The sequence below is a fragment of the Neoarius graeffei genome, chromosome 18 (genome assembly GCF_027579695.1).
Source record: "Neoarius graeffei isolate fNeoGra1 chromosome 18, fNeoGra1.pri, whole genome shotgun sequence".
In the NCBI taxonomy this organism is placed as follows: domain Eukaryota; kingdom Metazoa; phylum Chordata; class Actinopteri; order Siluriformes; family Ariidae; genus Neoarius; species Neoarius graeffei.
Window position 1 is genome coordinate 49,436,392 of NC_083586.1, and position 26,987 is coordinate 49,463,378.

Below are 26,987 nucleotides of genomic sequence, written 5' to 3' on the forward strand. Positions count from 1 at the left end.
AATTTCCCATGATTTTTGAAAACAACAACAACAACAACAACAATAATAATAATAATAATTACCCAATTGAAAACATCATTCATCCATCACAAAATGTGTGAGTCTGGCAGAAATTAGCAAAACTTCAAGCTTCGATTTTTTTGCTTATCCCTTCATGCATTACTCCAGAAAATGAAGTTGAAGTTCATATTTCCTGTTTCTTTACTTTACTATTTCTTATAATTGAGTTTTCCATTGACTTAAATGCTGTTGTAATGCAATATTGGACCTGCAGAGAGCACTCCTTGCTCATTTCTGAAAATTTGCTCACTGTGAAATATCCATCCATCCATCCATCATCTGTAACTGCTTATCCTGTGCAGAGTCGCGGGTAAGCCGGAGCCTATCCCAGCTGACTATGGGTGAGAGGCGGGGTACACCCTGGACAAGTTGCCAGATCATCACAGGACTAACACATAGAGACAAGCAACCATTCACACTCACATTCACACCTACGGTCAATTTAGAGCCACCAATTAACCTAACCTGCATATCTTTGGACTGTGGGGGAAACCGGAGCACCCGGAGGAAACCCACGCGGACACGGGGAGAACATACAAACTCCACACAGAAAGGACCCCGTCAGCTACTGGGCTCAAACCCAGAACCTTCTTGCTGTGAGGCGACAGTGCTAACCTAATGACTGAATAAATACTCATAAGACTAAGCTTGAGCAAAACTATTTTCTTGAGCAAAAAGAAGGCATAATGTGACATATTAAACCTGATGTTACCTCTCTCTTAAAATACCTAGGAGAGAGAGAGAGAGAGAGAGAGCAGATGAACTAAAAGTTGATCTTGGTCACATGTTTGTACACAGGCTAAATCCCACTCATATATACAGTGGTGCTTGAAAGTTTGTGAACCCTTTAGAATTTTCTATATTTCTGCATAAATGTAACCTAAAACATCATCAGATTTTCACACAAGTCCTAAAAGTAGATAAAGAGAACCCAGTTAAACAAATGAGACAAAAATATTATACTTGGTCATTTGTTTATTGAGGAAAATGATCCAATATTACATATCTGTGAGTGGCAAAAGTATGTGAACCTCTAGGATTAGCAGTTAATTTGAAGGTGAAATTAGAGTCAGGTGTTTTCAATCAATGGGATGACAATCAGGTGTGAGTGGGCACCCTGTTTTATTTAAAGAACAGGGATCTATCAAAGTCTGATCTTCACAACACATGTTTGTGGAAGTGTATCATGGCATGAACAAAGGAGATTTCTGAGGATCTCAGAAAAAGTGTTGTTGATGCTTATCAGGCTGGAAAAGTTTACAAAACCATCTCTAAAGAGTTTGGACTCCACCAATCAACAGTCAGACAGATTGTGTACAAATGGAGGAAATTCAAGACCATTGTTACCCTCCCCAGGAGTGGTCAACCAACAAAGATCACTCCAAGAGCAAGGCGTGTAATAGTCGGCGAGGTCACAAAGGACCTCAGGGTAACTTCTAAGCAACTGAAGGCCTCTCTCACATTGGCTAATGTTAATGTTCATGAGTCCACCATCAGGAGAACACTGAACAACAATGGTGTGCATGGTAGGTTTGCAAGGGGAAGGCCACTGATCTCCAAAAAGCATATTGCTGCTCGTCTGCAGTTTGCTAAAGATCACACGGACAAGCCAGAAGGCTATTGGAAAAATGTTTTGTGGATGGATGAGACCAAAATATAACTTTTTGGTTCAAATGAGAAGCATTATGTTTGGAGAAAGGAAAACACTGCATTCCAGCATAAGAACCTTATCCCATCTGGGAAACATGGTGGTGGTAGTATCATGGTTTGGGCCTGTTTTGCTGCATCTGAGCCAGGACGGCTTGCCATCATTGATGGAACAATGAATTCTGAATTATACCAGTGAATTCTAAAGGAAAATGTCAGGACATCTGTCCATGAACTGAATCTCAAGAGAAGGTGGGCCATGCAGCAAGACAACGACCCTAAGCACACAAGTCGTTCTACCAAAGAATGGTTAAAGAAGAACAAAGTTAATGTTTTGGAATGGCCAAGTCAAAGTCCTGACCTTAATCCAATCGAAATGTTGTGGAAGGACCTGAAGTGAGCAGTTCATGTGAGGAAACCCACCAACATCCCAGAGTTGAAGCTGTTCTGTATGGAGGAATGGGCTAAAATTCCTCCAAGCCGGTGTGCAGATCTGATCAACAGTTACTGGAAATGTTTTGTTGCAGTTATTGCTGCACAAGGGGGTCACACCAGATACTGAAAGCAAAGGCTCATATACTTTTGCCACTCACAGATATGTAATATCGGATCATTTTCCTTAATAAATAAATGACCAAGTATAATGTTTTTGTCTCATTTGTTTAACTGGGTTCCCTTTATCTACTTTTTGGACTTGTGTGAAAATCTGATGATGTTTTAGGTCATAGTTATGCAGAAATATAGAAAATTCTAAAGGGTTCACAAACTTTCAAGCACCACTGTATATATATATATATCCTGTAACTCATTCATATTTAGTGATGCACCCTTTTCCTTGTGCACCCCTATCCTACGGTAGAGCTAATAAGCAAAGTGTGAATTAATAATGCTTGTGTTTCTGAATGAATGACTCCTAGAAAAGTATTTTATAGAAAATGATCTCCTGGTCAGTATTACTGTTCTCGTGGATAAAACATAAATGGTGTTATTTTTTAAAAAGCAGGAGATGGCCTGTTGATCATGGTGGATTGATCAGCCAGACATCTGAGAAGGTCTTCAGGAATAAATGGCATCATGTCTTCTCAACCCTGCCCCTGCAGTGATTAGCTCCAGCCCTAATCTTACACACCTAAACTACTTAATCTAGAGCATAAGTAGCTTCTGCATAGTACATCAAGGTGTGTTGTGATAGAAATATGGCAGTTGTAAGTTTATTTATTAAATTATCTACATTTCAAGCTCTTGGAAATTGTTGATATTCCAAGAAAGAATTTTAACAGGTTCCACTTCAGAATTCCACGAGTTGCCGTTCAGTGGGATGTTGATGTCATCTGGTGAAAGAAAATGCTATTACAAAATTAAATTTTATTGATTTTAGTAATAAGAGTCTAAAACAGGAAAACAGGGTGGCACGGTGGTGTAGTGGTTAGCGCTGTCGCCTCACAGCAAGAAGGTCCGGGTTCGAGCCCTGTGGCCGGCGAGGGCCTTTCTGTGTGGAGTTTGCGTGTTCTCCCTGTGTCCACGTGGGTTTCCTCCAGGTGCTCCGGTTTCCCCCACAGTCCAAAGACATGCAGGTTAGGTTAACTGGTGACTCTAAATTGACCGTAGGTGTGAATGTGAGTGTGAATGGTTGTCTGTGTCTATGTGTCAGCCCTGTGATGACCTGGCGACTTGTCCAGGGTGTACCCCGCCTCTCGCCCGTAGTCAGCTGGGATAGGCTCCGGCTTGCCTGCGACCCTGTAGAACAGGATAAAGCAGCTAGAGATAATGAGATGAGATGAGGTTCTTATCAGATTACTCAAGTTCTTCCACTCCTACCTTGGCAAACCATGTGTTCATGGAGATGGCTTTGTGCACAGGGACATTATCACATTGGAACAGGTTTAGGCCTCTTAGTTCCAGTGAAGGAAATTCTTAATGTTACAGCACACGAAGTCATCCTATACAATGCTTCCAACTTTGTGGAAAAGATTTGGGGAAAGGCCAACATATAGGGGTCATAGGCCAGTGTTCACATACTTTTGGCCATATGGTGTAGATTCTTCTGTAAATGTATTCAAAAACATTTTGCTGAAAGAATTATGTGTGAAACATCCTTGCAGAAGGTTCTGGGTTCATACCATGCGGTCATCTAGAACCTTTCTGTGTGGAGTTTGCACGAACTCCCTGTGGCTGCGTGGGTTTCTTCTGGGTGCTCCAGTTTCCTCCTACAATCTAACAACATGTGGATTTAGGTGAGCTGGCTACTCTAAATTGCCCATAGGTGTGAATGTGAATGTAAATAGTTCTTCATCTCTCTGTTAGCCCTGCAGTAGTTTGGCAACCTGCCCAGGGTGAACCCCATCTCTCGCCCGAAGTCAGCTGGGTTTGGCTCCAGCTTCCCCTGCAGCCCTGACAGAAAAGCTGGATAGATAATGGATGGGTTGATGGATGGAACCATTCCTACACTCAAAGCAGCCCTTGAAGTATAACGACACTGGCTGGGAGATGAAGAATGCCCTTTCAGCTAAAATCCACATTCGTAATATCACTTGCAAAATACAACCCCGATTACAAAAACGTTGGGACAAAGTACAAATTGTAAATAAAAACGGAATGCAATGATGTGGAAGTTTCAAAATTCCATATTTTATTCAGAATAGAACATAGATGACATATCAAATGTTTAAACTGAGAAAATGTATCATTTAAAGAGAAAAATTAGGTGATTTTAAATTTCATGACAACAACACATCTCAAAAAAGTTGGGACGAGGCCATGTTTACCACTGTGAGACATCCCCTTTTCTCTTTACAACAGTCTGTAAACGTCTGGGGACTGAGGAGACAAGTTGCTCAAGTTTAGTGATAGGAATGTTAACCCATTCTTCTCTAATTTAGGATTCTAGTTGCTCAACTGTCTTAGGTCTTTTTTGTCGTATCTTCCGTTTTACAATGCGCCAAATGTTTTCTATGGGTGGAAGATCTGGACTGCAGGCTGGCCAGTTAAGTTCCCGGGACCCTTCTTCTACGCAGCCATGATGCTGTAATTGATGCAGTATGTGGTTTGGCATTGCCATGTTGGAAAATGCAAGGTCTTCCCTGAAAGAGACATCGTCTGGATGGGAGCATATGTTGATCTAGAACCTGGATATACCTTTCAGCATTGATGGTGTCTTTCCAGATGTGTAAGCTGCCCATGCCACATGCGCTAATGTAACCCCATACCATCAGAGATGCAGGCTTCTGAACTGAGCACTGATAACAACTTGGGTCGTCCTTCTCCTCTTTAGTCAGAATGACACGGCGTCCCTGATTTCCATAAAGAACTTCAAATTTTGATTCGTCTGACCACAGAACAGTTTTCCACTTTGCCACAGTCCATTTTAAATGAGCCTTGGCCCAGAGAAGACGTCTGCACTTCTGGATCATGTTTAGATACGGCTTCTTCTTTGAACTATAGAGTTTTAGCTGGCAACGGCGGATGGCACGGTGAATTGTGTTCACAGACAATGTTCTCTGGAAATATTCCTGAGCCCATTTTGTGATTTCCAATACAGAAGCATGCCTGTATGTGATGCAGTGCCGTCTAAGGGCCTGAAGATCACGGGCACCCAGTATGGTTTTCCGGCCTTGACCCTTACACACAGAGATTCTTCCAGATTCTCTAAATCTTTTGATGATATTATGCACTGTAGATGATGATATGTTCAAACTCTTTGCAATTTTACACTGTCGAACTCCTTTCTAATATTACTCCACTATTTGTCGGCACAGAATTAGGGGGATTGGTGATCCTCTTCCCATCTTTACTTCTGAGAGCCGCTGCCACTCCAGGATGTTCTTTTTATACCCAGTCATGTTAATGACCTATTGCCAATTGACCTAATGAGTTGCAATTTGGTCCTCCAGCTGTTCCTTTTTTGTACCTTTAACTTTTCCAGCCTCTTATTGCCCCTGTCCCAACTTTTTTGAGATGTGTTGCTGTCATGAAATTTCAAATGAGCCAATATTTGGCATGAAATTTCAAAATGTCTCACTTTCGACATTTGATATGTTGTCTATGTTCTATTGTGAATACAATATCAGTTTTTGAAATTTGTAAATTATTGCATTCCGTTTTTATTTACAATTTGTACTTTGTCCCAACTTTTTTGGAATCGGGGTTGTATCTCCGCACACTTATACTGTCATTCTGTGCTCACTGTGACTTGTGTGTGTGTAATTTTTTTTTAACTTATTTAAATTGACTATTCATCTTTGCACTATGCACCATATTGCACTAAAAGGGAAATCCTTTCTGTGATGAACAGCTAAAATCCAGATTCATATTTCAGTAATATCACTTGTAAAATATCTGAAGACTTATACCATCATTCTGTGCACACTGTATACTTTATATTTATTTAACTATTCCATACTTGATTTACCTGGGTTACTTTTGCACTATGCACCTATTTTTGTTGTTTGCTTGTTTTGTGTATACGCTTTTTTATCTGTTTTTGTACTGTGAGAGCTAAGTGAACCGGAGTCAAATTCCTCGTGTGTGTCCACACACCTGGCAATAAAAGTGTTTCTATTCTATTCTGGAATATGGTAAACATCCACAAACAGCCTGAAACCACAACAGATACAACCCCAATTCCAAAAAAGTTGGGACACTGTTTAAAACATAAATCAAAACAGAATATGAAGATTTGCAAATGAAGATTTGCAAACCAATATTTGCAAAAAAGTGGAATGTTTACCACTGTATGATTAATTGAATTTGAATGTATTTTTTTTTTATTTCGAACATGTATAAAAAAAAGTATGTAACTATTTGTACATACAAAAGAAAGAAAATGAGAAATTAAAAAAATAAATAAAATAAACATCAAGAGCTAAGACATTATAGAACACCGCACATTGTTCAAAAAAGGAGTGGGAAGAAGTACAATACTTTTTTAATTTCCCACCCCTTTTTAACTACCCCGAAATCCAAACTACATTAATACACCTATAAAAATATATACCATATATACACTTCATGAATATCTATATAAATATATAATTACAAAAATAAATATATACTACATACCATATATACACTTCATAAATATCTATATAAATATCTAATCTCATCTCATTATCTCTAGCCGCTTTATCCTGTTCTACAGGGTCGCAGGCAAGCTGGAGCCTATCCCAGCTGACTACGGGCGAAAGGCGGGGTACACCCTGTCCTCCTGTCTATGCGCCCCTCGGCGTCGCGGTTGTCGGCCCTCAACCACCGCCAGCAGGCGTCCTGGAGCTGCTGGCCAAACGCGAACGGCCGGCCGACTTCCTCCAAGCGCAAAGCACGGAAGCGCTGGCGCTGTTGCTCTGGTGTGCGCCCCACGCGCTAGAGGACGGCCTGGCGGAGGTCCGCGTAGGCCAGCCGGCGGTCGGTGGGGAGCTGTAGCGCGGCCAGCTGCGCCTCTCCCGTTAGGAGGGGGAGAAGGCACGCCGCGCACTGCTCCATCGGCCACTCTGAGGCTTCTGCGACCTGTTCGAATAATGTGATGAAAGCCTCGGGGTCGTCCTGCGGACCCATCTTGGTAACGGTGAGGGGAGACGGGCCCGCGGCCGGAGCGTTGGTGGACCCCGCCAACCCGAGGAGGTGCCGGAATGCCTCGCGGTCTTCCTGCTGGGCCAGCACCAGGGCTTCGAAGCGTCGCTCCTGTTCCTTCCGGAGGGTGGCGAGCGCCTGGTGCTGGCTTTGCTGGGCCTTGGCGAGGGCGTGGACCAGGTCGGCGAACGGGGAGGACTCCATGGGGCTGATCTGCTGGTGCTCCACTCTGGTTCCCGGGTTTCGGCACCACTGTAATGGTTCACGAGGTGTGGGTGGAGTACAGGGGACGGCAGGACAGAGATCAGGTTTTCAAAAAGGCTTTATTGCCACACTTTTCAGTGAATAATTATATATGGCTAGACACACACAGTCGGCGTCTAGTCCAGAGATGAGCTCCTCTGTTCTCGCTCTCCCTCCTTAAGTAGGGCGCGGTCACCGGGAAGACACACAAACACAGGTTAATTGCCGTCAGGTGTAGTGATTCTGCCACTTACCTTCCCTGACTCCGCCCTCCTGTCACAGACCGGCGCTTGACCATGCCCCCGCTGCCACAGTCGTATTTTGCAGTTCCTAATGCGGCAAATGTTTTAAATGGGAGACAAGTCTAGACTGCAGGCAGGCCAGTTTAGCACCCGGACTCTTTTACGATGGAGCCATGTAGTTTTATTATGTGTAGAAAGTGGTTTGGCATTGTCTTGCTGAAAGAAGGAAGGCTTCTTGGCTGACAGGAGTAGAACCTGATGGGGAAGCCATAGCCTAATGGTTAGAGAAGCAGCTTTGGGACCAAAAGTTTGCTGGTTTGAATCTCAATTTCCTTTCTCCAAACATTTCTTCTCATTTAAACCAAAAAGTTATATTTTGGTCTCATCCATCCACAAAACATTTTTCCAATAGCCTTCTGGCTTGTCCATGTGATCTTTAACAAACTGCAGACAAGCAGCAATGTTCTTTTTGCAGAGCAGTTGCTTTCTCCTTGCAACCCTGCCATGCATGCCATTGTTGTTCAGTGTTCTCCTGATGGTGGACTCATGAACATTAACATTAGCCAATGTGAGAGAGGCCTTCAGTTGCTTAGAAGTTACCCTGAGGTCCTTTGTGACCTTGCTGACTATTACACGCCTTGCTCTTGGAGTGATCTTTGTTGGCCAACCACTCCTGGGGAGGGTAACGATGGTCTTGAATTTCCTCCATTTGTACACAATCTGTCTGACTGTGGATTGGTGGAGTCCAAACTTTTTAGAGATGGTTTTGTAACCTTTCCCAGCCTGATGAGCATCAACAATGCTTTTTCTGAGGTCCCTGTGGTAGTACATGTAGAAAGAAAGAAATAGTATTTTGTATGTGAGAAGCATTGTAAACATTGTAAGAAAGTTATAGTACATTATTGTTCACTGTGCAAAGATTGCAGTGGGATTGGTGTGATCAACAGTCCGTGTGTATCAGTCCAGTCCCTCAGAGTTGGGAAGTCTGATGGCATGTAGGAAGAAACTGCTATATGCCTGGCTGTGAAGGCCCGAATGCTTCGGTACCATTTTCCAGACAGCAAGAGGGTGAAGCGACTGTGTGTGGGGTTATCCACAATGCTGGTGGCTTTCCAGATGCAGTGTGTGGTGTAAACTTCCTTGATCAAGGGAAGAGAGATGTGTTTCAAGAGAGAACTGTTTCAAGAGACTCCAATGATCTTCTCAGCTGTCCTCACTATCTGCTGTAGGGTCTTGTGATCCAAGACAGTGCAATTTCCAAACCAGACCATGATGCAGCTGCTCAGAATGCTCTCAATAGTCCCTCTGTAGAATATTGTGAGGGTGGGTGATAGAAGCTGGGTTTTCCTCAGCCTACATTGGGCTTTCTTGGCTATGGAGCTGGTGTTGAAGGACCTCGTGCTCCTGATGTTCTCCACAAATGAGCCGCCAATGTACAGTGGAGAGTGGTCACTCCATGTTCTTTGGAAGTCAACAACCATCTCTTTTGTTTTGTCCACATTCAGAGACAGGTTGTTGACTCTGTACCAGTCCAATAGCCATTGTACTGAGATCATGACTACAGATAATTTGATGAGAAGAGAACACAAATATGTCCAAAACATTGGGGCAAACCTTGAGTGACAGGCACAGTGTATGATTAAATATGCCTAATGTGACAAACCAAGTTCTGTTGGAAAGCTGTGACCTAACCATTCTAGGTCAATGCTGTTTTTTCTTTCAATTTGACTAGAAAGAAGATTATTATATTGGAACATCATTTTCAATTTGTTAAACTAATTTTAACTGAAGGTAAGTAACAAGCAGTTTTTTTTTCCTGTTACTTAACTGTGCCACTCCATACAATTATGTACTAGCCTGTTGTTTCGGACATATAGTACTCCTGTCTGCTGCTTGTTGTCATGGTTGTTGTTGTTGGTGGTGTTTTTTTATGTTCAGGAACTGCTTGAACTGAATTGCCCCCTTGGGAACTAATAAAGTTGTCTGAATTTGAATCTGAAGCAGTCGCTCCCACAGTACTGATTTTCCATAATGTATCTGGCTTAAACTGAATTTCTCCAGGGGACAGAAGATATGTCTGTATGTAAAGCAGACTTAAGGTGGTATGGGCATGCAGGAACAGCACATGTTCAGAATCATGAGATGGGATTATTTTGCATTTCATGTTCTGCGATACTTATGTGTACTCTGTGAACTTTATTTTACCTTGAAGCTTCATAGCAATTATTACCAGCCCATTTGGATACACAGGGTGGGTCACACAAAGTGAGCCAGATAAAGATGTCATTATTTGATCATTTGCCCAGATTATTTGCCTTGATTTTATGCATGATTTTAAACTAGGGCTATAAATACATCCAAAACCAAAATAAATTTCAGAGGAACCTGGTTCAGATTAGAAGAATCGAAGAACACAGCTGGGAACAACAGGTCTCATATACTCACTTACGTATATATACATAAGTAGATCTATCTGTCTATTTATCTTTATGTTTACATGTACATATATATATAATTTTGTCTTTAAATGTTGAGAAAAATATGCTTCTTTCATCAGGAGGATGCTCATCAAAGATAATTCATAAATACATCTTAATAATACTGTGTTTTTCTTGACAGCCATGGAGCCCAAAATCATTCAGATGGCAGCCCTGGGAAGGGCCCTGTATCCTGGCATGTTGTACGACTGCCGCAGTGATTCTTTTATTCCTGGTAAACCTCTCATTTATAGTGTAATTACGTAGATTGTAATGTTTATTACAATCCATGCTAAAGCAAAAACAATGTTACTCACATTCATGCTTTTTCTGAAAATGTGTGGGAGTTTATGATGAGCACACAATATCAATTAAAAGTAGGTGTGTAGATAAAAAAATTGAGAGTTCAATCTGAAAAAAAAAAACCATATTCTTGTTGTTGTTGGCATTAAAGTGAAATGCGCAAGCACAAGGATGCTGAGTAGTGAGCCTGTCGCTTATGTGGCTAAATAATTCCAGTAAATGCTTCCTTCATATTAGTGACATAATCATGGCTGTATGATAGTTTCAGCGACCGTAGAAATCTCATTCCACCATTGAACACTGGAGAAGGGTTGAGGAAACTTGTAATGGCAACTTGCATCTGTCATATTAGTAGTTGGTCCATCATATTAAGTTGCACCTTAAATGTGTTCATTTCTAGGTAAACATTTTGATAATGAATAAGGTCAAGTTTATCCAAAGACCATACTTTTAAAAATTCACTCTATCTTTTTTTATGAGATTTTTTATATGAGTTTTTATGAGATCTTTTACCGATATGAGTTAAGTTAAAACAACAAACAAAAATGTGTAATAGTCTTTATTGTTGTACTGGTAATGCTGTTAGAAAATCAACAGTGATGACACATATGAAAAGATAAATAAAGCAACTTCACGACTGCTTTCACAACAGTTTTGGTGTTATGGAAATTAAATTGTAATTTAGGACTGACAATTAACTTCATCAGTACCAATATTTTTAGGGAAGCATGACCTAATTTTTAATTTCCTGTATACAGGAAATTAAATAGGCACAGAGACACATCCTTCCATCCATCCATCCATCCATTATCTGTAGCCACTTATCCTGTCCCACAGGGTCGCGGGCAAGCTGAAGCCTATCCAAGCTGACTATGGGCGAGAGGTGGGGTACACCCTGGACAAGTCGCCAGGTCATCACAGGGCCGACACATAGACAGACAACCATTCACACTCACATTCACACCTATGGTCAATTTAGAGACACCAGTTAACCTAACCTGCATGTCTTTGGACTGTGGGGGAAACTGGAGCACCCGGAGGAAACCCACGCAGACACGGGGAGAACATGCAAACTCCACATAGAAAGGCCCCTGTTGGCCACTGGACTCGAACCCAGGACGATCTTGCTGTGAGGCGACAATGCTAACCACTACACCACCGTGCCGCCCCGTATAAATGTCCTGCTTTCATGCAAATGCAGGTAATGTGTTTGATAAGAGACAGTTATGCTCCTATCAGCATGCATATTTGAATATCAATGGATCACTATTATGACTGAGATACAAAGATAATCTGTGTATATGGAGCTAATATAGATAGTCAAGTCCGTAAGAGTTTGGGGGGGTGATACAATTTTTGTAATTTTGCCTCTGTACACCACCACAGTAGATTTGAAATGAAGCAGTCAAAATGTAAGTGAAGTGTAGACTTAAAGCCTTATTTCTTAGAGTTTAACAAAAATATGGAATTAATTGTTGAGGAATTACAGCCAATGTTTTGTCCAAGGACCCTCCATTTTCACAGGCAAAAGTAATTTAAAAAATGGACAAACTAACATAATTATACATTTAAGAACTATTTTTTAATGTAAGGGTTATTAAATAATGTTGCCATGTCTATAGCTGTCTATAGTAATTGTGATCGAATTGAACAAGGAAAATTAACCTCTGTATAAACACAGAGGTGGGAGTATTTACAAGATAAATGCAACGAGAGATGGTTGTCACTAGTGGCGGCTCCTGAATTTTTTTTCAGGGGGGGCAATTTTCCCCCGTTATGTCTACACGGACCGTAAATGTCCACAGGACTGAAGTAAATTGACCTAGGTAGCAAATCAATTGGCCGAACTTGTTTTTGCCTGGGGGCGGCACGGTGGTGTAGTGGTTAGCGCTGTCGCCTCACAGCAAGAAGGTCCTGGGTTCGAGCCCCGGGGCCGGCGAGGGCCTTTCTGTGCGGAGTTTGCATGTTCTCCCCGTGTCCGCGTGGGTTTCCTCCGGGTGCTCCGGTTTCCCCCACAGTCCAAAGACATGCAGGTTAGGTTAACTGGTGTCTCTAAATTGACCGTAGGTGTGAGTGTGAATGGTTGTCTGTGTCTATGTGTCAGCCCTGTGATGACCTGGCGACTTGTCCAGGGTGTACCCTGCCTTTCGCCCGTAGTCAGCTGGGATAGGCTCCAGCTTGCCTGCGACCCTGTAGAAGGATAAAGCGGCTAGAGATAATGTGATGTGTGTGTGATGTTTTTGCCTGGTAAATTCAGATATCAATATAGACAATATCTCTTCTCTCCACTAGGTGGCAACACTGAACAAGTTAAAGGTGGCAAACTAAGATAGCCCAGTAAACTAGACCCACCCGCCTAGCAGCCAAAAATATTTTTGCCTACGAGTGGCAAATATTCACATTTAGTCTGGCTTGCCAGGCTAAAACTAAGGAAGATTCATTGTGAAGCCTTCAAAGCAAAACATCACAATCAATTAATATTACATTACTCATTTATTTTCTCATATTATTCCAGTATTCTATAATAAGTAGACACAAATTCTTAATTATAAACATATTCTAATTTCTTCAATTCTAAAGAATGCAATTAAAGTGGCAGGATATAAATCCAAAACAAGTGTTTATTTAAGTTTTGAAAAAGATGAAAAGCATAACCATCAAACAAACATGTGCAGCTTAATTATGTGTTTTTTTATATGGAATTGCACCATTTTAACAACAAATAATAATTCTAAATAAATTCTGCAGTTTTTTTCCCAAGAATTCCTCCAGAAAGCCATGCCTTAAAAGGAAATTTAAAGTATTACAAGCATGTCAATGAACACAAAAGGCTTTAGTTATTTAGCTATATACACATAAGGTTACACAAGGTTTTGTAGTCAGTGCAACTTGGCTTAACAAGTTGGAAAAAAGGTAAGGTGCTGCTGGCTCCAATGAACACATATACTGTACAATATATAAAAACTGAAAATATGCTTAATTTACACCAAGTCAGAGAGAACTTGAGGCTACTGAAATATTCCAAGCATGGCAATGTTAAACTGCCATTGGTAAAACAAAAACATGGCAATGTTAAACTGCCATTGGTAACACACATACACACACACACAAACAACTTTTGCCTAGTAAATTCAAATATCAGATATCACTGTACCGTCTGCTGTGCTACTTCCAGGGTGGAAGAGAACGCAAGGGTAGCAAAAAAGAGCATTGACTACATCACAGCCAGCTAGCCAAGTTTTCCGGTGGTACCAGTTCTTGTTAAAACCTCTTGAGTAGGTTTTCTCCCCCTTCGTAGACACTTGCTTGATGTTTAAATTCGGTCTAGGAGGTCCTAGCTGTTTGATTGCCGTTTTCTCCTCATTGGTACGACGACTAAAGGGAACTTCTTTCAGAGACGCTATCGTATTGTTGCACTCAACACTCGCCGCCATCTTCATAGAATGTCCACACATTTCCCGCGCAAGTTGCGTTTTCCAGCCCAAAATTATGTTCAAAACCCGCCAAAATGCACTTAAAACCAATCTGGCAACACTTGCGCGGCGCAACAGGCGTATGACGTAAGCACGCTGCTTGTGCGCGCACATAAAACCTAATAGAAAATGCATTGGGAGCATGATTTTCGAAAAAAAACGTACGTACCATTAGTGTCAATGGGAGATTTTGGGGCAAATCTGAACCTGACAGAAATCGCCCCAAAAGGGCGTGGCTACACCAGGCGCGACCTTAGCCTGATTGGACAATGACATTACTGTTGGTAGTAGGAGTAGATAAAAAAAAAATCTCCCTCCCTGTTTGGGAGTGCGTCACCCAAATCGCCCCATTAACAAGCCGCCAGTGGTTGTCACGTTAAAATTCAATGCACATGACATACACTTCATATTAATACAAATTGATTGCTTTGGCCTTTATGATAAGCACTTGATGTAGTATGCATGATTACATCAGTTGTGCTGATCAATAGTAGGTCACATGACCTAGTTAATAACAGTATGGAAAAGTTTTCACGTGATGGATTTGACACCAGTAATTACCCCACTTGCCCATGTAAACCTAGTCCAACTCAAATATGACTCAAGACTCCATCAAATCGGGTGGCACGGTGGTGTAGTGGTTAGCACTGTCGCCTCACAGCAAGATGGTCCTGGGTTCGAGCGCAGCGGCCAGTGAGGGCCTTTCTGTGTGGAGTTTGCATGTTCTCCCCGTGTCTGCGTGGGTTTCCTCCGGGTACACCGGTTTCCCCCACAGTCCAAAGGCATGCAGGTTAGGCTAACTGGTGGCTCTAAATTGACCGTAGGTGTGAATGCAAGTGTGAATGGTTGTTTGTCTCTCTGTGTCAGCCCTGCGATAATCTGCCGACTTGTCCAGGGTGTACTCCACCTCTCGCCCATAGTCAGCTGGCTCCAGCTTGCCTGCGACCCTGTAGAACAGGATAAGCGGCTACAGATAATAGATGCATTGGACTCCATCAAATCTGGATGGAAAATCATCACTGCTAAAACTAGCACATTATTAAACAACTGTAAAACAAAATTACTCCAGTGGTTATTGTGAGGGAGTCATATTCAATATTTAACTAAACTGTCACTAGGACTTTACACTGCACAATACAAGATCAGAATCCAATGTGACTTATGTCAAGTTTCAGATGATGTTACACTGCGATATCACATTTATGCATATAGTTGTATCACAAAATGACTTATTACTTATCAAAAAAATTTTTATCATTTCTCATCACTCTCTTGTTTCAGGTGTTACTTTATGGGACAAGGAAGCTTTGCGTAATGATCTTGATGTGCATGACCAGACTAAAACATATGTCAGGCTTGCTGCCTCTGATAGTCTCAGTGAAAAGGCCAACCTCCTAGATGTGAGCGCTTCCCTTAAAGCTAGTTTCTTCGGTGGTTTGGTGGAGGTTGGAGGATCAGCCAGGTATATGACTGATACCAAATCCTCAATACATCAGAGCAGAGTTACTATGCAGTACAGCCAGACAACAAAATTTGAACAACTCACTATGAAGGAGCTTGGCAATATCGCCTATCCACAAGTATTTGAACAGAAAACAGCCACTCATGTAGTTACAGCTGTATTGTATGGAGCGTCTGCTTTCATGGTGTTTGATTATATAAGATCAGAAAATGAGAGCAAACAGGCTATTGAAGGAAACCTTCATGCAGTGGTCAAGAAGATCCCAACCATTTCGATAGAGGGGCAAGCGTCCCTACAGATGAATGACGAGGAAAATAAACTAAGTGAGAATTTGAACGTCACCTTTTATGGTGACTATGAGCTTGAGGAAAACCCCACCACATACAGCGAGGCTCTGAGGGCATGCCAGAGGTTGCCCAGGCTGCTGAGAGAAAGAGGCAGCAAAGGTGTACCAGTGACTGTATGGCTATATCCTCTCACACTTTTGGATAATAAGGCTGCTCAGTTGGTGAGAGAAATCAGCATGAGCCTGGTGTCTAAAACCGAAAATTTATTGGAGGAACTCAATGAAGTGGAGAGAAGATGCAATGATTTGATGAAAACCCCAATAACATATGAGTTCCCTGACATAAAAGACAGGATGCTACAGTTTCAGGAATTGCTCAATTTTTATAAGATATCATTCCAGAAGGCACTGGTCAGCATTTTACCAGACATTCGGAGTGGGGAACTGGAGAACAAGGCACTGGGAGACATCCTAAACAAGCATTACTCATCACCCTTCACAGCTAGCAACATGAACAAATGGCTGGACAACATTATGACTGAATTACATATTTTGAATTCTTATACCAGTGGGCTGAAGAATATGAGAGTTGTGACATCAGCAGGATCATTGACTTCCATGCTCTTTGATCCTGATGTTGATGCGGTGGTTTGCTTGACATTTACATCTCTAAAGAATGAAGACTCCTACCTATCAGCTTTACAAGACTTTGTGGATTCCGAAGGGTTTGTGAATTTGGGGTCAAAAGATGCAGACACTTTCTCCCTCCAAGCATTTCAGCCTTGGTTCGCTTCTCCTGACATTTCTGAAAGAGCAAGGCAGAATCTTTCTCTCTTTACAAGTTTTTCAGATGTCAATAAAAATGAGATGAGAAAGAAGTTCATAATTGCCTCCATCCCTGACTCCAGCAATCCAGGAACCTCCATCCGACTTTATCAGTATGGCCTTCTGAAAAACCCTAAGTTCCAGCCTGTATCCAAACCTTCTCTACCCGTAGTGGAGACCAGTGGTGGGAAAGTGATCCTGAAGCTTTCAAAATCTCCAACCGGAGAGACAGTTCATTTTAGAGTTGAATACAGGATGACACCACCAACTGATTCAGCTGATTGTGAGCCATGGATCATCACCAAAACTTCAGATGCACAACCCAGCTTCACACTGACTGGACTAAAGCCAGCAGACAAATACTGGGTCCGATACAGAGCTGTTAGTGATGTGGGCATGAGTGAAGCCAGCGACATTGTCCCCTTCATCTTGAGCAGAAAGCTTGATTTCACAGTGGATCCATGGGTCAGTTAAGAATTTATCAGATTTCTAATTATTCCTGTTCATGCATTCATATGGGTTTATAGCGACATGGAGAATTTGATCAAAAATGTAGCCTTTGGTAAATTTATAGAATCTCATATTTTAATTAATTAATTAATTTTAGATATAAGAATCAATCAAATGATTAATAGTTATGCTTGTCAGTAATATGGAAACATATATCTTCATTTATTTATGTAGCACATAATTTTATTTCTCACAGGACCTCTCCATGCCTTCCCTCTGGAATAATCTAAGGACTAAATTAATGACCAGAAAGGGCATGTCACGATGGTCTGCCTCTACTATCAAATCAGAGGTTACAAATATTGTCGAGAATCCTGTAAGTGGCAACAGTTCAAAATCAATCCCAAATTCATTATAAACACTGTTCAAGGAGGACTGAGTTTTACAAGTGAATTTTAGATTTTAACAAACAAAATCTATGAAACTTTGAAATTGAATTGTTGACTGCACTTTATTGAATCTGGAAAGCAGAATTTATAGAAATTATGTTGCCTCAGTTAATTTGGTATTGTTTGGTTGAGATATTAAAAAAAAAAAAAACTTGGATGACAATTTGATGTATACTACATGCTTATACTATCCACTACAGGGAATGCATTACAAAGGCCCAATTCCTATAGAGTTGAACACTGGAATGGCTGTGTACTTCCAAGGGGTTGTTTTGTCTACAGGAAAATTGTATGTATTCATGTAATTGACCACACAACATACAATTTTCAGTAATGGAAACACTGATCTAATAAAAGTATAAGATCACATCTGGCTTTTCTCAGAATTTTGCCAGAATGTTATGCATTTTGTATGAATTTGAGTTTAATATGAAGTTTTCATTCTGTACACAGGTTTGAACTAAATCTTATAGCTCCAACAAAGGAAGGTCGCAATGTCGTTTTTCACATGTTCTTTCACATTGCTGAGAACTATTTGGCCTATAACACCTACAAGAATGACAGCTGGGATAGCGTAGAGCGCGTACCAGAGTGTCCCCTTTCTAAAGGATCATCCTTTGATGTTTTTTTTGTGATCAAACCAGAAGGCTATGAGGTATGAAGGTTAAAATAGTAAGTGGACTCACACAATGTAAATAATAATAATGTAAATATGTTTATAAGAATGACGTATCTGTATTTTTCCAGGCATATATAAATGGGAAGAAGTATTACCTGTTCAAACACCGCATGCCACTGAAAAACGTGACTAGAGTTGGCACTTATGGAGACTTCACCCTAAACATCTTTGGTACTGTTCCAGTAAGTGATACTGTATACTCGAGCCCTTCAGTTATGTGTGTGTTTTTCTTTTCAGAACCTTTCATAAGCTTCAGTATCATAAACATTTTTAACATGCCTGCTCTCTCCAGAACTGGAACGCATCTACCTTTGCTAAGGAACTAAATCCTGGTGTCTCACGCACAAAGTATTCTAACATTCAGTCTGATGTGCCACATCCAGTCTGCAGCCCTGTGAGTAACTTATAAATAAAGTTTCATGTAATTAAAAAAAAGACTGAATTAATGTAACATTAGCATGTTAATGATAATACAGTTACAATAATGGAGGTTTATCATGGAATAAAACAACAATGCTTATGACCACAACAGCAAAAAGTCTATTCTGGCAAAATCCCAGCAGCCTTGAGACCTGGTGTGGCTTTGTTCTTCCAAGGGGTTTTTCCTTCAGATGGTGATAAGTATGCTAACTGTATTTTCATTGCATGACAGTTTGAACAACCAAAACCAATATGTAATGAATTACTTCAAAATGTTTTCAGTACAATCTGGTGCAGTCACTAAAATGTTACAATACTTTCTTGCAGCATTTCACTAAATTTGCAGACTGGACCGAGGTTTGGTTATGACATTGCTCTACACATCAGCAGCTGCCCGAACAAACTCGTTCTGAACACCTGTGAGAATGGGGTGTGGCAAAAGGAAGAATATATTCAAAGTAACCCACTTGTCAAAGGAGGAGCCTTTGATATGTTCATCGTTATTAAATCCGAAGGCTATGAGGTGTGATCTTATGGAAAATGAAATGAGCGGGTCAAGACTTTAAGCAAATGGATTAATGAAGATTATATTTTATTTGTTCAGGTGGTAGTGAATGGCCTGGGTCTCTACACGTTCCAACACCGTATACCACCGGAGAAAGTGAATTCAATTTACTTGAGTGCGGTCTTCATTAACAAGTTTGCGGTTATTGAAGTAAGTCATTTTGAGATAATAATCATTGAAAAAAATTTGTGTTAATAATAATAATAATAATAATAATAATAATAATAATAATTCCATGTGTTTTTTGCTGTTCACACAGCCATACAAGTAACAAATCTGTATTGCATTTGAAGAAAAGATATGGGATATGGACCACTTTTGCCTGCTGTGTGAATGTAGTCTTAGACTAGTTTCTTACTGTATTTATTCCACATACTGTATATGCACTGTTGGTCTTTTGTACAGTGGGGCAAAAAAATATTTAGTCAGTCACCAATTGTGCAAGTTCTCCCCCTTAAAAAGATGAGAGAGGCCTGTAATTTTCATCATACCGTAGGTATACCTCAACTATGAGAGACAAAATGAGAAAAAAAAAATCCAGAAAATCACATTGTCTGATTTTTAAAGAATTTATTTGCAAATTATGGTGGAAAATAAGTATTTGGTCAATAATAAAAGTTCATCTCAATACTTTGTTATATACCCTTTGTTGGCAATGACAGAGGTCAAACATTTTCTGTAAGTCTCCACAAGGTTTTCACACACTGTTGCTGGTATTTTGGCCCATTCCTCCATGCAGATCTCCTCTAGAGCAGTGATGTTTTGGGGCTGTCGCTGGGCAACACGGACTTTCAACTCCCTCCAAAGATTTTCTGTGGGGTTGAGATCTGGAGACTGGCTAGGCCACTCCAGGACCTTGAAATGCTTCTTACGAAGCCGCTCCTTCATTGCCCGGGCAGTGTGTTTGGGATCATTGTCATGCTGAAAGACCCAGCCACATTTCATCTTCAATGCCCTTGCTGATGGAAGGAGGTTTTCACTCAAAACCTCACAATACATGGCCCCATTCATTCTTTCCTTTACACGGATCAGTCGTCCTGGTCCCTTTGCAGAAAAACAGCCCTAAAGCATGATGTTTCCACCCCCATACTTCACAGTAGGTATGGTGTTCTTTGGATGCAACTCAGCGTTCTTTCTCCTCCAAACACGACAAGTTGAGTTTTTACCAAAAAGTTCTATTTTGGTTTCATCGGACCATATGACATTCTCCCAATCCTCTTCTGGATCATCCAAATGCTCTCTAGCAAACTTCAGACAGGCCTGGACATGTACTGGCTTAAGCAGGGGGACACGTCTGGCACTGCAGGATTTGAGTCCCTGGCGGCGTAGTGTGTTACTGATGGTAGCCTTTGTTACTTTGGTCCCAGCTCTCTGCAGGTCATTCACTAGGTCCCCCCGTGTGGTTCTGGGATTTTTGCTCACCATTCTTGTGATCATTTTGACCCCACGGGGTGAGATCTTGCGTGGAGCCCCAGATTGAGGGAGATTATCAGTGGTCTTGTATGTCTTCCATTTTCTAATAATTGCTCCCACAGTTGATTTCTTCACACCAAGCTGCTTACCTATTGCAGATTCAGTCTTCCCAGCCTGGTGCAGGTCTACAATTTTGTTCCTGGTGTCCTTTGACAGCTCTTTGGTCTTGGCCATAGTGAAGTTTGGAGTGTGACTGAGGTTGTGGACAGGTGTCTTTTATACTGATAACGAGTTCAAACAGGTGCCATTAATACAGGTAACGAGTGGAGGACAGAGGAGCCTCTTAAAGAAGTTGTTACAGATCTGTGAGAGCCAGAAATCTTGCTTGTTTGTAGGTGACCAAATACTTATTTTACCGAGGAATTTACCAATTAATTCATTAAAAATCCTACCATGTGATTTCCTGGATTCTTTCCCCCCTCATTCTGTCTCTCATAGTTGAAGTGTACCTATGATGAAAATTACAGGCCTCTCTCATCTTTTTAAGTGGGAGAACTTGCACAATTGGTGGCTGACACTCATCTGTTATAAGAACATGATACTCAAAATAAAACCTGAATAAAATCAAATCAGTCACTATTTTTTTAAAAAAGTGCACAACTAAATTATGACACTTTATATTTATGTCACAAATGAATTTGCATTTCAGTTCTTTTGCCAAACAGGAAAGTAAAGAGATGTTTCTTTTTTCTGCCAGGTAAATAATGCTACTCTGAAAGCCACTGTGCCTGCCAACATTTGAGGACTGCAAAACACCACTGAAGCATTGACTACATTTTAAGAGATTATTTTCTTTTGCTCTGTTCTCAAGTATATCAGAATTCATGGACAGATCATGGATATGATTTGTCTTTCTTATGAGGTTTTATTGCTTTTTACTGTTAAAAATTAACACACGATACATTCTGTGCTAGTTTTACAGTTTTATTGTACTGTTTAATATAAATAATACTGCTGATTTACATTAGTCTACATATATAGAGACACCTTTTCAGCAGAAATGACTGCAGTGGATTTTAAACAAATCCATTTCCCCAGGTTTTAGATAAAGATCCAGTGTAAAAATGGTCTGTTAATTGGCTATTTTAAGAAATCTAGAGTTCACAAAATTTCCCATGATTCTGAAAGAAAAATAAAACCTGATTGAAACATCATCCATCACAAAATGTGTGAGTCTGGCAGAAATTTCCAAAATTTCATGCTGAATTTTTTTTTTTTTGCTGATCCCTTCATACCTCATTCCAGAAAATAAGGTTGAAGTTAAGTTCTTATTTGCTCTTTCTTTACTTTACTATTTCTTAACTTCTTAACTTTTCTGTTTCCGTTCCACCTTAAATACTGTTGTAATACGATTTTGGACCTGTAGAGCGCACTCCTTGCTCAATTCTAAAAGAAAAAAATGCTTGAAGTGAAATATTATCAAACATAATTGTATTGGCCAAACAAATTATAGTATGATTCCATGTTTTGTTGTTGTAATGAATTGGAAAACTTCTTGCTTAAAGCATCTTAACAACATACTGCTCATAATCACCGAATAAATACTCATAACACGAAGGTTTGATGCATTGTCTGAACTTTGGTTTTCATCTCATCTCATTATCTCTAGCCGCTTTATCCTTCTACAGGGTCGCAGGCAAGCTGGAGCCTATCCCAGCTGACTACGGGCGAAAGGCGGGGTACACCCTGGACAAGTCGCCAGGTCATCACAGGGCTGACACATAGACACAGACAACCATTCACACTCACACCTACGGTCAATTTAGAGTCACCAGTTAACCTAACCTGCATGTCTTTGGACTGTGGGGGAAACCGGAGCACCCGGAGGAAACCCACGCGGACACGGGGAGAACATGCAAACTCCACACAGAAAGGCCCTCGCCGGCCCCGGGGCTCGAACCCAGGACCTTCTTGCTGTGAGGCGACAGCGCTAACCACTACACCACCGTGCCGCCCAAAGGCATAATGATAACATATTAAACCTGATGTGACTTCTCTCATAATATATTGAGCGTAAATGAACTAAAAGGTGATCTTGATCACATCTGTACATGAACCAAGTCACAACCAGAAAATAATATATCCTAGATTTCTATCACAGTTATTACCTCCACCAACTTTGTTGGAGGAGATTATGTTTTCACCTTTGTTTGTTTGTTTGTTTGCTTGCTTCTTTGTTACATTTTCCAAGTGTAACTCAAAAAGTAGTGAACAGATTTTGATAAAATTTTGAGGAAAAGTGAGCCATGGGCCATGGAACAATTGATTAGATTTTGGTGCAAACCCTGGTATGTATATAGATTCAGGACTCGTGTGTGTGTGTGTGTGTGTGTGTGTGTGTGTGTGTGTGTGTGTGTGTGCGCGCATGCAGGATTTTTTTTTGTCTGTTCTCAACATAACACAAAAAGTAGTGTGATCACTGACTCCAGTCGTTCATTTGAAACTCTTGTAGATAATATTAAGAGGATAGCCTTCTTTCATCTCAGAAATATTGTTAAGATAAGAAGTATAATGTCTACACAATGCAGAAAAAGTAGTTCATGCTTTTGTTACCTCTAGGTTGGATTATTGTAAAGCCTTACTGTCTGGATGTTCGGTGCATACACAAAATGTTAGTCCAAAATGCAACAGCAAGAGTCCTTACTAGAATTATGAAGATATGACCACATCACCCCTACCTTATCCACACTAATTGGCTTCCAATCAAATTTTGCATTGATTATAAAATACTACTAGTGACCTGTAAAGCACTGAATGTTCTTGTGCCACAGTACCTGAGTGAACTTCTGGTCCTTTATGACCCACCACACTTACCTATATCAAAAGGTGCAGGCTATCTGTTGGTACCTCAAATAGTGAAGATGACATCAGGGGGCAGAGCCTTTTCTTACAAAGCCCCACAGTTATGGAACAGCCTTCCAAGTAACGCTCAGGACTCGAACACAGTCTCAATGTTTAAGTCTAGGCTGAAAACACATTTGTTGAGTCAAGCCTTTTGTTCTTAGCTTTTTATTAGGTAAAGGAGTAGATCTAGAGGGTGCTTAGGCATAGGGTGTTTTGGTAAACTGGGATGTATATATGCTGCCCCCCACCCCAACCCCCACTCTCACATGTTCAGTCAGGTTTGTTGATGGTGGAGTGGCTGGCTGCTTTATGTCCCAGGGCTCCCTCATGTCCGTGTTACCTTCTGGCCCTCACTTTTAGTTATGCTGGCATAGTTAGTCTTGCTGGAGTCCCTGGTTGCGCTCAGCACAAAATGTACACTGTTCTTAACCATTAGGTAACATTAGGTCTGTCAAGTTACACATCAATCCTGAGATACCAGTGATGCTGGTCTCTCCTGCTCTTTGGAACTGCCTGATCCATCCTGATGCCCTACTGGCCTACCTGAGATTCTCATCACATTGGTCCTGTGGAAGATGGCCTCATATGGACAATCAAAAGATACACTTAGAAGATGGCTCAGGACACTTACAGTTTTGCTACAGTGGTTTAGGACTACACATGCCATGATAACTTTAGGACTGCATTTGTTATGAACAGTCTTTCACTCAAGTCTTCATCAAGAAACAGTTGATAACTTTATCAAAATAGACTTCAAAACTACAATGAATTTTCTGGTTACACAATTATACTTTGTGACTATATAGAACACATTTACAGAAGCAAGTGATTTATAATCATGTTATCTGTCCATCCACCCATCCATTTTCTGCCGCTAATCCAGGTCCGGGTCTCGGGGGTAGCAGCCTAAGCAGAGCAGCCCAGACTTCCCTCTCCCCAGGCATTTCCACCAACTCTTCTGGGGAAATACCAAGGTGTTCCCAGGTCAGCTGAGAGCTGTAATGAATCCTGGCTCTGACCCGGGGTCTCCTCCTGGTGGGGCATGCCCAGAGAACCTCCCCTGGGAGGCATCCAGGGGGCATCCTAACAAGGTGCCTGAATCACCTCAACTGACTCCTTTCGATGTGGAGGAGCAGCGGTTCTACTCTGAGTCTCTCCAAAATGACCAAGCTTCTCACCCTGTCTTTAAGGGAGAGCCCAGCCACCCTGTGGAGAAAACTCAGTTTGACCGCTTGTATCCACAATCTCATTCTTTTGGTCACTACCCACAGCTTGTGACCATAGGTGAGGGTGGGAATGTAGATGGACCAGTAAATTGAGAGCTTTGCCTTTTGGCTCAGCTCTCTCTTCACCACAACAGACAAGTTTAGCATCCGCATCACTGCTGATGCTGCCCCAATCTGTCTGTCCAACTCCTGCTCCCCTCTACCCTCACTCGTGAACAAGACCCTGAGATACTTAAAGGAACAGTCCACCGTACTTCCATAATGAAATATGCTCTTATCTGAATTGAGACGAGCTGCTCCGTACCTCTCCGAGCTTTGCGCGACCTCCTAGTCAGTCAGACGCAGTCAGACGTGCTGTCACTCCTGTTAGCAATAAAGCTAGGCTCAGTATGGCCAATGGTATTTTTTCGGGCTGTAGTTAGATGCGACCAAACTCTTCCGCATTTTTCCTGTTTACATAGGTTTATATGACCAGTGATATGAAACAAGTTCAGTTACACAAATTGAAATGTAGCGATTTTCTATGCTATGGAAAGTCCGCACTATAATGACAGGCGTACTAACACCTTCTGCGCGCTTCGGCAGCGCATTGATACGGAGCTCAGATATCAATGCGCTGTCGAAGCGCGCAGAAGGTGTTAGTACGCCTGTCATTATAGTGCGGACTTTCCATAGCATAGAAAATCGCTACGTTTCAATTTGTGTAACTGAACTTGTTTCATATCACTGGTCATATAAACCTATGTAAACAGGAAAAATGCGGAAGAGTTTGGTCGCATCTAACTACAGCCCCAAAAAATACCATTGGCCATGCTGAGCCTAGCTACATTGCTCACAGGAGTGACAGCACGTCTGACTACATCTGACTGACTGGGAGGTCGCGCAAAGCTCGGAGAGGTACGGAGCAGCTCGTCTCAATTCAGATAAGAGCATATTTCATTATGGAAGTACGGTGGACTGTTCCTTTAAACTCCTCCACTTGAGGTACCAACTCGCCCCTGACTCGAAGTAGGCACTCCACCCGTTTCCGGCTGAGCACCATGGCCATGGACTTTGTGGTGCTGATCCTCATCCCATCCGCTTCACACTTGGCTGCAAACCATCTCAGCGCATGCTGTAGGTCACAGATTGATGAAGCCAACAGAACTACATCATCCACAAAAAGCAGAGACGCGATCCTGATGCCACCAAACCAGACACCCTCCGCCCCTTGGCTGCACCTAGAAATTCTGTCCATAAAAGTTATGACAGAACTGGTGACAAAGGGCAGCCCTGGCGGAGTCCCACATGCACTGGAAACAAGTCTGACTTACTGCCGGCAATGCGAACCAAACTCCTGCTCTGGTCATACAGGGTCCGAATGACCCACAGCAGTGGGCCCTGAACCCCATACTCCCGAAGCACCCCCCACAGGGCACCCTGATGGACACAGTTGTAAGCCTTCTCCAGGTCCACAAAACACATATAGATCAGTTGGGCAAACTCCCATGCACCCTCCAGTACCCTTGCAAGGGTAAAGAGCTGGTCCAGTGTTCCACAACCAGGATGAAAACCGTATTGTTCTTCCTGAATCTGAGGTTCAACTATCACCTGGACTCTCCTCTCCAGCACCCCAGTATAGACTTTCCTGGGGAAGCTGAGAAGTGTGATCCCCTATAATTGGAACACACTTTTTGGTCCCCCTTTTTAAAAAGGGGGACCACCACCCCAGTCTGCCAATCCAGATGCACTGTCCCCAACCTCCGTGCAGTGTTGAAGAGGTGTGTCAGCTAAGACAGCCCAACAACATCCAGCACCTTCAGGAACTCAGGATGAATCTCATCCATCCCCAGAGCCCGGCCACCAAGGAGCTTTTTAACCACCTCGGCAACCTCAGCCCCTATGATGGGTGAGTCCTCCCAAGCACCCTCAGACTCTGTGTCCTCCTCGGATGACATGAAGGTGGGATTGAGGAGATCTTCGAAGTATTCTTTCCACCACCGGATGATGTCCCCAGTTGAGGTCAACAGCACTCCATCCCCACTGTAAACAGTCAGGACAGAGCACTGCTTCCCCTTCCTGAGCCACCGGATGGTTTGCCAGAATCCCTTCAAGACTGACTGAAAGTTGCTTTCCATGGTCTCACTGAACTCTTCCCACACCCGAGTTTTTGCTTCAGCGACCGCCAGAGCTGCGTTCTGCTTGGTCTGACGGTATCTGTCAGGTGCCTCTGGAAACCCACAGGCTAACCAAGCCTGATAGGACTCCTTCAGCTTGACGGCTCCCCTCACTGCAGGCATCTACCACCGGGTTTTGGGA

At 41.9% G+C, this 26,987-nt stretch overlaps 1 protein-coding gene across 1 annotated transcript; it reads left to right on the forward strand.

Annotated features, from left to right (window-relative positions):
- The first annotated feature begins 10,140 nt into the window (after positions 1 to 10,140).
- LOC132866277 (cytolytic toxin-alpha-like) lies at positions 10,141 to 22,176 on the forward strand. Its single transcript, XM_060898966.1, has 12 exons — positions 10,141 to 10,187; positions 10,377 to 10,469; positions 15,292 to 17,048; positions 17,290 to 17,409; positions 17,683 to 17,771; positions 17,936 to 18,137; positions 18,230 to 18,343; positions 18,454 to 18,555; positions 18,694 to 18,782; positions 18,909 to 19,104; positions 19,186 to 19,296; positions 21,317 to 22,176. Exons 2-12 carry the CDS (start codon positions 10,379 to 10,381, stop codon positions 21,359 to 21,361), a joined length of 2,916 nt encoding a protein of 971 aa, XP_060754949.1. The 5' UTR covers positions 10,141 to 10,187; positions 10,377 to 10,378; the 3' UTR covers positions 21,362 to 22,176.
- The last annotated feature ends 4,811 nt before the right edge of the window (positions 22,177 to 26,987 follow it).